Source organism: Echinops telfairi, unplaced genomic scaffold, assembly GCF_000313985.2.
Source record: "Echinops telfairi isolate 266 unplaced genomic scaffold, ASM31398v2 ScPeMD7_7457;HRSCAF=8495, whole genome shotgun sequence".
In the NCBI taxonomy this organism is placed as follows: domain Eukaryota; kingdom Metazoa; phylum Chordata; class Mammalia; order Afrosoricida; family Tenrecidae; genus Echinops; species Echinops telfairi.
Window position 1 is genome coordinate 43,470,549 of NW_022111357.1, and position 12,442 is coordinate 43,482,990.

At 53.3% G+C, this 12,442-nt stretch overlaps 1 protein-coding gene across 1 annotated transcript in view; it reads right to left on the bottom strand.

The window, feature by feature from the left end:
• Positions 1-9,557: 9,557 nt before the first annotated feature.
• Positions 9,558-12,442, bottom strand: part of GABRD (gamma-aminobutyric acid type A receptor subunit delta) — a 6,634-nt gene continuing 3,749 nt past the window's right edge. The window contains exon 8 of the mRNA XM_004705215.2: positions 9,558-12,308. Coding sequence (XP_004705272.1) covers positions 12,018-12,308 — 291 coding nt within the window. The 3' untranslated portion in view covers positions 9,558-12,017. The remainder of the gene's footprint in view (positions 12,309-12,442) is intronic.

Sequence of the window (12,442 nt, forward strand, 5' to 3'; positions counted from 1 at the left end):
TTTTTTTTTCCTTCAAAGATCACCTTTATTCTAATAGAAATCCCTACCCCTAGGAATGGGTGCTTGTAGCATCCTGTGCCACACTCCCTAATTTTATGTGTGGGGACAAAGTGTACATCGCACTGGCCGTGTCTTGTCTCAAATGTTTCCCGTATCTCCATGCTATTCTGACTCAAGACTTCCTCTTACACCATGGAACTTGCTCAGCCTAAGGGCAGGGCAGCCTGAACATGAAGACTTAACATCCCTGGGGGCAGCCTTCAACCACCGGAGGATGGTGTGACCGTTAGGGTTTACTGTGCCAACCTGGCTGGTGAACACATGTGGGATTAATTGAAGGGCGGAGAGATAAATGGCTTGGTGAGCCTCTCCTTTCTTGTCTCATGGCTCTTGCTCTCTGATGATCAGACCAGGGTGCAACTGCCTCACTGAGCTCCCTGTTTCAGCTGGCAAGGCTCACTTCCTTCAAGACAAATCTGAGGAAAAGCCACATTGACCTACCCTGATGCAGCCCTGGGTGCTGGAGCAGACACGTGGAGACCCCTGCCAGCACTGACATGCTTACACGCTCACTGATTCAGCTTTCCTCCTGCAGACGGCATCATTGTGTGAGTTTTGTGAGTTTGAGGAAGACTTTGTAGATAGGTGTTGGACCTATGGGCTTGGACTGGACTGGGTTGGGATGCTTTCTGAATGTACACTTACCTTTTATATAAACTTTTTCTTATATACATATGAGTTTCTGCGGATTTGTTTCTCTAGTCTACCCAGACTAACTCAGATGGGAATGGCTAAGATGTGCCCTAATGGCCATCCCTAGGACAATCCGGACATGCGGTCTACATGAATCTTCCCAGTGGTGTCCAGGGAGTTAAGAGACACAGTTGTGCACAAAAGCAACCAATTCAAAGACACTGAATTTGTCAATTTCTCCCTCCCATCGCTTCTCCTCCTTCCCTCCGACTTCCCGGAATCACTTCCCAAATGAACTCCATGTTCTGAAGGCATCATGTCAGTTTCTGCCTTGAACTCACTCACACTCACTCAGCTAATCCCGGGAGTCGCGCTGAAGAGCAGACTCCTGCGGTGTAATCTGGAGTTGGCTCGCTCATTAGTACAACGGCAATGAGATGGGGGGCGGTGGGGGTGGCATTGAAGGGTGGTGACAACCCTGCCTTGCAGACCATCACAATTGCTGGGTCTCAAGCCAGGGATGAGCTGAGGGCACTGCTGAGAACGTCAGCAAACTTCCCGGGATGGCATGTAAGGAGCCCCTCACCTTCTGCAGCCAAAGGGCAGACCATGCAGGAAATGGGCCGCAGATACACTCAGAAGGGTAAGAAACCACGAAGACAACTGAAGGTTTAGCCTCTACACGTCTCCCATGGGACGGCCAGGGCCCTGATAGAGAAGGTGCTCAACTGGAGACCTGGTTTGTAGACAGTGTATTCACCGAGGGTCTTGACACCCCCCTGCCCCCACATTCTCCTCCCCTTGTTAGAGGAGAGAGGAGCCCTGGTGGTTACACTTTGGGCTGCTAACTACAAGGTCAGCAGTTCAGAACCACCCAGCTGCTCTTGGGGGAGAAAGATGAGGCTTTCTACTCCTACAGACAGTTACGGTCTCGGAAACCCACATGGGCAGTTGTCCTGTTCTACAGGGTCTCTATGAGTCCATGGCAGTAAGTGTTGTAAAGAGGAGAGGAAGTTTGCCTTCTCTGAAGTCCTTGGGGACACCTCACCTTAAGCGGGTACCTTGCAGGTGATGTTTACTCTCAGAACCTTCCCCTGCCTTCTCCCCAGGGCATCCAGCCCAATAACTGGGGTTGGGCTTCCTCACAGAGCATCCGCTACAGGAGGAAACAACTTACTCATCAGAAGAATGACATGTCTTCTTGGCATGTACTGGCAGGAGCTCAGGCCTCGGGGTGGGGGGTGGATCTTGAGGATGTTGGATGTCAGAGAGTAGTAGAAGGTAAAGCTGGGGTGGGGGTGAAGGGGGGTGCTCTAAGATGGGTGTGGTGGTGCTGTACCTTGATACGATTGAACGATTGAACTGTAGGATGCATCAATTATGTGCCAGTAATAATTTTTAAAAAGACATGTTGCATTAGGTAAATTTGCTGCACAAGACCTCTTTAGAGAATTAATAAAAATAAAACCTTAAAAAAGACCTCTTTAGAGTATTGACAAGCTAAGGGTGTGACTTTGAGGACTAAGGTGTCTTTGACCTGAGCCACATTATTGCCAATCACTTGATATTCATGTGAAAGTTTGACACTGGATAATAAAGACAGAAGAAGAAAAAAAAAAAACTGTTGGGAAAAATAAATAAATAATCATCTTTTTTCTTTGCTTTGCTTCTTTTCTGTTTTCTTAAGAATGTAAAGTGACAGATGCTGATGACTTGTATGAGCCCCTAATAAAATGATTATTTAAAAAAAAAAAAAAAAAGACTGTAAAGTGGACCCAGCTGCCATGGAGGTGGCTAGGACAGATGGGAGCCATGGATTTCGGAGTAGGACTGGGCTCTGGGGGGCTTCATGACTGCGGTCTTCAGAAGCAGGTCCCTTGGAGTAGATTTGAATTGCCAGCCTTTGGGTGAGCCACTGAGCCCGGGACCCTCCGTGCCACCCAGGGGCAGGGGAGCGCTGCTTCACAGCGGAGGACTCACGTAGGAGGAGGACGGAACTCTCCCGCAGGGTGGAATGAGCCCTGGTACGCTTCCGATGACTTTGACACTAGAGACGCTGGTGGAGAGGCTGGGATTTCTTTGGGAGAGTCTGAGGAAATGGGCCAGAGGCTCAGGGAGAAGGACCTATCGAGACAGGACCCCCACCAGCTTAGAAGTCCTCTATGAGGGTCCAGACGACATGCTCTTCTGGACTGGAGCGTGTCTCCCCTACAAGCAAAGTTGTGTTGAAGCCCTGGCTCTAGTACCTGTGACTATGACCCTGTTTTGAAATCGGAGTTTCCTTGTGGAATATTAATGAGGTCACACCAAAAATAGGGTGAATCCTCCACCTGTTCTTTCTGAGTCGTGTCTTATTTTAAAAAAAAATCTTTAAAAAGAGCAGCGGTTCTCAATCTGTGGGTCACGACCCCTTTGGGGGTCAAACAACCCTTTCACAGGGGTCACCCAATTCATAACAGTAGCAAAATGACAGTGATGAAGTAGCAACAAAAACAATGTTATGGTTGGGGGTCCCCACCACATAAGGAACTGGGTTAAAGGGTCGCGGCATGAGGAAGGTTGAGAACCACTGAGCTAGAGGGAGACACACAGGGAAAGACAGATCCCACAGACAGACACATTAGCAAAGACAGATGTATCTGTCAGTCCAAGAATGCCATGAGCTGCCAGCAACTACTAGAAGCTTCTACAGCCGGCAGATTACATTCACACTTCTAGCTCCTGAACTGTGAGAAAACACATTTCTGTTCCTTCCAGGCACCCAGGGGTGGTCGTTTTGGTTTGTGGTAACTAAGGTTTTCCCTAAAGCAGCAAGAGAGGTGCAAGTGAGGGGAAGCCAGTCTTGTGCAGACCCTCCAGGTGGTTGGCTGTACAGGCCCCTGTGAGCAGACGGAAGGGTCTCGATGTTGTCAGATGCCGCCTGGGGGCTCCGACTCCCGGCAACCCTCTACAACAGAACAAAGCGCCCGCCTCACAATTGCTGTTAAGTTTGTGCCCATCGATGCAGCCGCCATGTCAAACAATCCTGTCGAGGGCCAGCCGCTTCTTCACTGCTTAGCTACTTTACCAAACGCGACGCCCTCCCCAGGGACCGGTCTCTCCTGGCAGTCCATTCAAAGGATGTGAGACGAGTCTCGCGTCCTGGCTTCCAAGGAGCATTCTGGCTGTACGTCTGCTTCCCCAGCAGATTCCGTTCTTCTTTGGGGAGTCCGGGATACTTTCAATCTTTCTTTTTTCCTCAACAGCACCATCATACAAATGCCTCGATTCTTCTACCATCATCCTGATCAGTGTCCAAAGTAGAGCTATGGGAGGTCTGAAACAGGAGAGCTATGAGGTGGTCCAGAACCTTCCGAGGCAAGGTGGTTAGTGTCCTGGGAAGAAGGGCGGGAAGGGAATCAGGTGTCTGGACCCATAGGAATTCGCAGTGCTGCCACTAGACAGAGTGTCCTGGGGGAGGGTGGATGGCCTAGCGTGTTGCCTGACTCATGTGACCAGAAAGAACCAAGTGTCTGAGAAGCCACTAAGCCAATGGCCACCACAGAACGTCGTGTCTCCTTATTTTTCCACAATCTGAGCTATTCTCCATCCCAGAGCCTTTGATTGGAAAGGAGGCTGGGTCTCCTCATAGAAGGATTCTACACCACCACACACAGATACAACAAATACCCCCCAAAAGAACCCTTTCACTGTACCCTTAATCAGAGTGACTGCACCCCAAGAAAGGAGCACACTCACCATTTTCCCAGGACTTTGTGACATTGGATGTGAGTTGGCAGGGGGACCGAGGGGCTGAGAATGTGGTGGTGGCCTCCGTCCGTGGGCATAGTGGCTTATGGAGCCCAAGGGACCAAGGGAGTCCAGGCCATATCTGTCTCACAGTCAAAGTAGTGCATTTCCCCTGGGCTGCTAACCACAAAGGTTAGCAATTCAAAGCCACCAGCCACTCTGAGGAAGAAAAGCCACTTTCTACTCCTGTAAAGAGTTACAGTCCCAAGGGGGAACCGATCACAAGGATCGTGGTCATATTAAACTCCCCCAACTCCAACTAGGGTGACGAACAACAAATGGTGTAAGATATAAAAATAATAATTTATAATTCATCAAGGGTTCATGTGGGTGGAAGGCTGAGGGGGGGAGGGGAGAAAAAAGAGGAGCTGATACCAAGGGCTCAAGTAGAAAGAAAATGTTTTGAAAAGAATGATGGCAACATATGTACAAATGTGCTTGAAACAATGGATGTCTGGATTGTTCTAAGAGCTGTAAGGGTCCCCAATAAAATGATTTAAAAAAAAGAATGACAGTCTCATTGACAGTCTACCCAGTGGGGGCAGTTGTACTCTGTCCTGTAGGGTCACTCTGAGTTGGAATGGACTCGCTGGCCATGAGTTTGTTGTGGTGTTGGTTTTTGGTTTGTGTGTGTGTGTGTGTGTGTGTGTGTGTGTGTGTGTAGGGCGGGACTTGGACCCATCCTCTAGTCATTTCACAACGAGATGGATTTACTTATCAACTCCCAGAATCCTCTCGTTGTTTTCACTGGTTTAGGAGCAAGAGACACAGCGGTAGAAAAGGCCAAGTCAACATTAAGGAACAGCTCTTACTTCTGCCCAAGCTAGTAAAGCACAGGGGTCGTGACCCACAGGTTGAGAACCGCTGCCTTTGACCCTAGTATGGCGAGGCTTGGTCTTACACACTTGGGGCACGGTATCAGGTGGGGCCAGTTCCTTGAGAAGGACATGAACTTGGTCAAGTAGAGGCACATTGAGAAAGAGGAAGACCCTTGACAAGACGGACTGGCACCCTGGCTGCAATGAAGGGCGCAAACATGACCGTTTCGAGGATGGCACACGGCCAGGCCATGTTGTCACTGCTGCTGGCGCTATACAGATGCTCTGAGTCTCAGGGGACTCACTGGCAAGAACAACAAGCCATTCCAAATGCCTCTGTGCCGGATACAATTCCCAGCGGCAGTGAGTTATGTAATGTGGCCTTTCTCCCCCACATCTCTAACTCCCACCAAACAACCCTTTCCTCCATGGGCCTGGGTAAAAAGGTGGGGGGAGATGCTGATAGGATTCACATTGTGAGCACGATTCCATGAAATTCCAGCCTGCTGGTCCCTCTAAAGTAGGAGAGGGGAAGAGCAAGAGCCAGGAGTGGAGTGTATCCTCTGGACCCCGAGATCCCTGTGCAGTGAACCACCTGGATCCAAAGACAACTTTGACGTCAGAGGAACGGCAGCAGAAACAGGAGCGAGGGCATGAAACAGAGTGGCGGACTTCCCAGCCCAGGAACAAGCAAAGCTGAGTGCGTGGGGGCAGGAGGCTGGCCTGTGGACAGGGCTGCCTCTGGCCATGTAATGTGGGAGCTCTCTGACCCACAGAAGTGGAGCTGAGGCTGGATTGTAACTTCCTGGCGTGGGTGCCTCTGGGCACTGAATTCAGGGAACCGGGTTTGCTTAAACCACAAGGCTTAAGCTGAGTACTTTCCGGTTGAGCAGAATGGCACGCCCTTGGGGATTTTAGGAGCAGCCCTGAAAGAACTTTGTCTTGATGAACGGCCGAATCCTAGATATCTCTCCCTTGGGTTGCAACCTGTTAACGTCCTCAAGAAACCCTGTAATCATTGCTATTGTCCATGAGTTCGATGCAGCCATGGCAATGAATATTAGAAACGGAAAGTAGCTAATATTGTCTGCAACAACTCAGCTACAGTCACTGGAACAACTGATACCATCTCTGCCACTTGGCACGCAGACTGATTTGGAGAATGTGCTATTTTGAGCCTCCATCGGGAAAATAATTGATTGAATATCACTGGCATTTACATGGCAGGCTACCCTCAGCATGCCACGCTCTTGTCACGTTAACTCTCTTGTTGTTTCCACATCTCTTTGCATCTGTACCTGGAAAGACTGTCACATGGGCTCATCACATGGGTGACATCATGCTAATTGAATCTGGTGCAGAGAAAGTGGTGAGTAATCAATATGTCATGGTAAGACTCTTGATGCGCCAATGATCCAGGGTTCCACCATATCCCCCATGTCTTTAGGGCTCCTTCCGGGGACAGTTGCCCCTTAGGTAAAGGGCAAATTATTGCACCCTGATGCAGTCCTGGATGGGTGTCTTTGCGTTTGGGAGGCAACAAATGCCACATTTGAGAATGTCGCTTTGATCTATTCACCAAGGGACTCAGGGGCCCAGAGCAGGAAAGAGCTCTGCAGCAGGTCCTGGTGGCAGTTCTGCCACTTGTGCCCTGGGACCGGCAGATGCCGCAGTGCTGGAGACGTGCATGGTGGAGGTAGAGGCTGTGTGTAATCTCGATTGGAGACCACCCTAGGGTGCTGGCTGAGGCCCTGTAGCCTACACTGGGTGAAAAGCTGCAGGGCCCTAGCAGAAGCAGAGTCGTGTGTGACCATGGGGCATCACGTGGTTCTACAACCCAACCTGCCCATCGTGAGTGGAGTGTTTCCAGTTCTACCAAGTCAAAGTTGGGTGGAGGTAGCAGCCATCCAAGAAGCCATGGAAATACCAGCGGCTCGTGTGGGACCAGCACCCAGCAAGCCCGGAGGGTCAAGAAGTACCATCAAAGGAGGCCTAGATGCTTCTGCCAATGCTCTCCTTGCATGACCACCACTCCCTCAGCTCAGATCTATGGCTTGATTGAGACAGGAGAACATTCCCTAAGTCCAGCTCAAGGCTGTTGGGTGGCTGGTTGAAGGTGATAATAGGTTGTTTCCACAGCACAGTCTTATGCACGGGAAATTTAAGGAACTGTAGTGCTAGAGATTGAATTGTATCCCCCCCCCCCCCAAGTTAAGTAATGGGATTCTAACCCTTCTACCTGTGGGTGTTATCCCATTTGGGAACTTGATCTTCTTGGTTATGTTAATGAGGCCATATCCATGCAGGGTGAGTCCTAAACCTCATTACCTCTCCATTCTATAAAGAGATGAAGAGACACAGAGACCAGCAAGCACAAACAGGAGGAGGAGGAGAGCCAGATGTCACCTGTAAATTGCCAAGAAAGTGAAGAAAGCCAGGGCTGTAGAAGCTGAAAGACCCAAGATCTCCCGCAACAGCTGACACCAAGAGACCCTTCCCCTGGAGCTGCTGGTGCCCTGAATTTGAACTTGCAACCTCTTGAACAGGGAGAAAATGCCTATTCTTTATAGCCACCTGCCTGCAGTGTGTCTGGTACGACAGCACGAAGACCCTCAGACAAGCGGAGATGAGAGTTTCTCTCCGGGCCAGCAACCTAAGCAGTAGAGCTGGCTTCGTGCTTTGGAGGCAGGGAGCAGAGAGACTCCTGGACCATAGCAAGTGGCTTGACCTGTTGCTCAGGGACCCAGAAGGAGCATAATCAGAGTCAGGGAAGTCTGGGATGGAGAAGAGATATGTGGGGAACACTGAGAGCAGACATCAAGGGTGCACATCTCTGATTCCTATCAGTGCCCATTAGAGAAGGCAACTGCCCAAGAGGGTAACAAGCGATTGGGTGGACCCTGGATGACCCCGCCACTGGAGACCAGCCTGCCTCTGTCCTCGGCCACTCAGTGCTTGCACACCAAGCTGGTGAACAGGAATGAAGTTTGGCATGAGACCAGTCCCCAAGCTTCCTCTCACCGGGACTAATCTAGCTACTTGTGCTGAGCCCTTTGAACAGGGTACCACCCCTGGAGAAACCAGTCAGCACCTTCTTGCACAACAAGCACCCCAAGCCCTTACCACCCTGGAGGCAATAATGACTCGTTGTCCCTACAACTGACACTACAGGTACGGACTTAGCCTTCCCTGCTCAAGGGGCTCTGCTTGTGCCAGTAGATCACAGATTGCCGGGGACCCGATTAACTGACATGGGACACCACGCAGTGGCACCCCTAAGGTTCTACCAGGGCATACAGTAGAGTTCCAACAAGCGTCAAGCTCTGAGTGCTGGTCGGCCAGCAGGCACAGTCTGGTGGGGCTACTTGACCTTGGTTATCCTGAGAAAAGGGGCAGGGGTGGTTTCGTGGGAGGATTCTCACCTTACCCAAGGGAGTTGCAGGTCCAAGTCTCCTCCATCTGCCTCAACACAACCCCCGCCTGGCTGTCAATGGAGGAGGCTTGTGTGTTGCTGTTGAGTTGAACAAATCTCAGCATCGTTCCCAGAGAAAGGCTCAGTTGCCTGGAAGGTGAGAGTTCGACCCCCACCGAGCCATCATGACTCATTTCCCACTGGCAATTCAGGGGGAGTGCCCATCGGTTGCCATCACGTTGATTGCCCCTTAGGATACCACATGTGCATCAGAGTCAAACTGTGAGCCTTTGGGTTTTCAGTGACTGTGTTTGGGGGATGAGATCACCAGGTCTTTATTCCAAGGCACCGCTGGGTGGGCTCAAACCGCCAACCCTTAGTAATCACCAAGTATTTAATTGTTTGCACTTCCCCAGGGACTCCTCAGCACGTCTTAGGCTCTGCTTTAATGGGGACTCTAAGGAAGACACCCGCAGGGGGTAGGCTTTGGTTGGGGGTACCTGTAAACCTGACTTTGAAGGGTCGGGCAGAGCAGATAGATGCCTGGGGTGTAGTTAGTGCTCATGCTATTATTCCTAAGTGAACAGGGCTGCGGGAGAAGAGCCAGTACCCTTCAGGCCCCCATCGGCCACCTCCAGATCTGGGGAGGAGCTGGCTCCACACTTGGGGACACACTGACAAGTCTAGTGCTCGACACACACACCCCAACCTCTCCCCACAGGTGGCCAAGCTCTCCCTACCTCCCCACACAGGAGAGAAACACCGACCCTGGCCTCTGCCCCCCCCACCTCCCGCCACAGGGAACGCCAGTGCCCCCTCCCCAGCGGGCCAGCTCAGCTGCAAACTCTGGTACAGCTTTTAATCTGCTCAGATCATCATTACAGAAATAGAACTCAGTGTTTAAAAAGCACCAGCCTTCCCTGCTCGCGCTACCGGCCCTGTAACACGTGGGCAGAAATAGCAGCGGAGCCTGGAGCAAGCGGGGAGCGAGATGCACAGGCGCAGGTTCTGGGGGTGGGCTGTGCCTTGCAGCGGGCCCAGGCAACCACAGAGACTGCTTTAAATAGCTCCTCGTGGGCTTGCGGCAACAGAAAGAGGGCAATGCAGGCAGCCAGGCACAGGGCTGGAGGCAGGGTCCCAGCCGCAGGGAGGTCGACCCAGGCCAGCCCGAAGTTCTGGGCCCCAGCCCCATCGAACATCCCAGGAGTGGGCTGCCCTGCCTTGCTCAGGCCTCAAGGGTGCTTGGTCCCCCAGCAGTGGGAGAGGGTATGGGCTGTCTTGGCCCGGCCAGGTAGCTAGATAGAGCTCAGCTACATCTGCTCTCCAGGACAGCCAAAGGAAGTTGGAGTTGAAGAGGAGGAGGAGGAGAGGGGCGGGGTGCCTCTGGGCACATGGTACAGGTGATGTCCCCATGCTAGGGCAGCACCCTGGCTCAGCCCACAGTCTGGGCGTGGTGCCTCTACCACCCAGGGCCCCTCTCTGATAGGCTGGCCTTGGCCGGTGTCCTCCCCACCTTCTGGAGGTGGCCTGAGGCCCAGCTGACCCAGATCCGGCCCTCCTGCTCCTGGCCACCTGCTCCCTTGCTGCTGAGGTCTGACTGCACCAGGCCTGAAATTCCTGGGCCGCCCCTCCTCCTCCTCTTCTTCAGAGTGGGAGGCAGAGGGGCAGGCTCATGGAAGGGGTCCTTAAGGGGTTTGGGTGATACAGGGTGGAGCTGGAGGCTGGGCCCAGTGTGGGCCCAGGGTCATGTCCTCCTCTTCCCAGGATGTAAGTGGTGTCCCTAGCCTGCAGGACTTCAGCATCAGTGGTGGTGTGATCTCTCTGAGTCACCCTCAGTGACTTGCCACCCTGGCCCTTGAACCTGATGGCTTCTAACGGTGAGCAGTTGGCCTTGGGATAGATGGCCCAGCTAGGCTTTTCCTGATTCCCATAAAGTCACCACCGAGCTTCCCAGACTTGTGTTTTGGGGAAGGAGGGCTCCTCCGGAAGGGGGTCCCTGGGGCCTGGGAGCCTGAATCAGACAATACAGCCGACATAGCTGTTGCGCTAAGCTGCTGCCCTGCTGCCCTGCTGCCTCTCAGAGCGCAGTGACCGCAGTGCTGGAAAACCAGACCCTTATCCAGAGCTTGAGACGTGCTGCCCACCCATCTCTCTGGACACGGGCATGTCCTCGGGACAGAGAATGGCCCAGCAGATGCCAGGGGCTTCTGGACTTGCCCTGGCTCTGGCTCCAGTGGCCACAGGGTGACAGGAAGGGTGGTGGGCTTTAGGTCAGCCAGCTCTACCTCCGCCCTTTGTATGAGGGGGTAGGGCACATGTCTGAACTTGGCCATCACCCGAGAAGTGGGCCCATCAAAGGCTACTTACAGGAGACAATGTGCTCCTCTCCGCTGAGGGCTGACATGTGTTGAGTGCTGAAAGGTGTTGAAGTCCTGCCCCCATATCTTTGCCCCTAGCCCTGCTTGGAACCAGGATGTCACAGGTGAGATGAACAGGACGTCAGACTGACCAAGGTGGACCCTTGTCCCACGGGAGTAGTGTGCTTGAGAAGAGACAGAGACAGACAGAGGGAAGCCAGCCATGTGATGGTACATCTGTAAGCCCAGGAAGCTGGGGAGACACGGAAGGCCCTTCCTCCAGATGCACGAAAGAACCAATTCAGGCTCTGGTTCCAGTGTGTGGGATTCGGGTCGGGCAGCCCCGGGAGACGGCGACACTTTGTGTGGAGTCCTGCCCAGTCCCAGTTCCAGCCTCCTTCTCTCAGGACCCTCAGCTCCCTGGTGCACCAGGGGCACTGGCTGCGTTCCACCCTGGGACTTCCATGGGCTGCCTCTGCTTACACATTGCCAGTCTGCCAGGCTGGGGACTAGAGCTCTCCAAGGGGTTGGGCAGGGGCTCCAGGCACAGGGGAGAGACCCCCATGCCCTTGTGGGATGGAGGGTGACTTTATTTCATGCAGGGACCCAAGAGCCCTCAACACAGGCTACCCCTCTCCACCATTCTGTCCACGGTGGCAGCAAGGAGCAGTCATGGTCTGAGTCCACAGTCCTTGCTCTCCCTGGCGGCTGGGGGCCCACCCCACAGGGCCAGGTCAGGAAGAGCGTGGTTCCATCCCGCCTGGCTCTGTCTGCACAACGGTCCTCTATGGGAGAAGCTGGTCTTCATGATGGGGTAGGAGCCAGGGACCAAGCCTGGGGACCATGCTCGCCACCTGCCTGTGGTCTGCTGCCACCCCACTTTGAAATGCACAGAGCGGGCTGGCGGGTTCAAGGGAGGTCCCACGTCCTCTTCCCAGACAAACCCCCTCACATGGTGTAGGCGGCCCAGTAGATGATGTTGACCGCGGCGAAGGCTGCTGGGAACACGGCTCGGGCGTAGATGTCAATGGTGTCTGCGTCAATGGGCTTGAAGAGCGCCCGCATGCCACCTGAGCGGGACCCTTCCTGCCTTTGGGCCTCCCCCGCCTCCACCTCTGCAGAGCGGTAGGAACCCATCAGGTTCCCGGGGGCGCGGCCCAGCCTGTTGGAGAGGGCGAGCTCCTGGTTGACGCCGGCCGCAGACAGGGAGAACAGCACGATGGCGTTCTTGACATCGATCTGTGAGGAGCAGGGTGAGGCAGGGCTGAGGCTGTCACAGCCCCTGGCCTTGGGGGCAGATCTCCCACTAAAGACCTGCGTCCATGGAGAACACACACACACACACACACACACACACACACACACACACACAC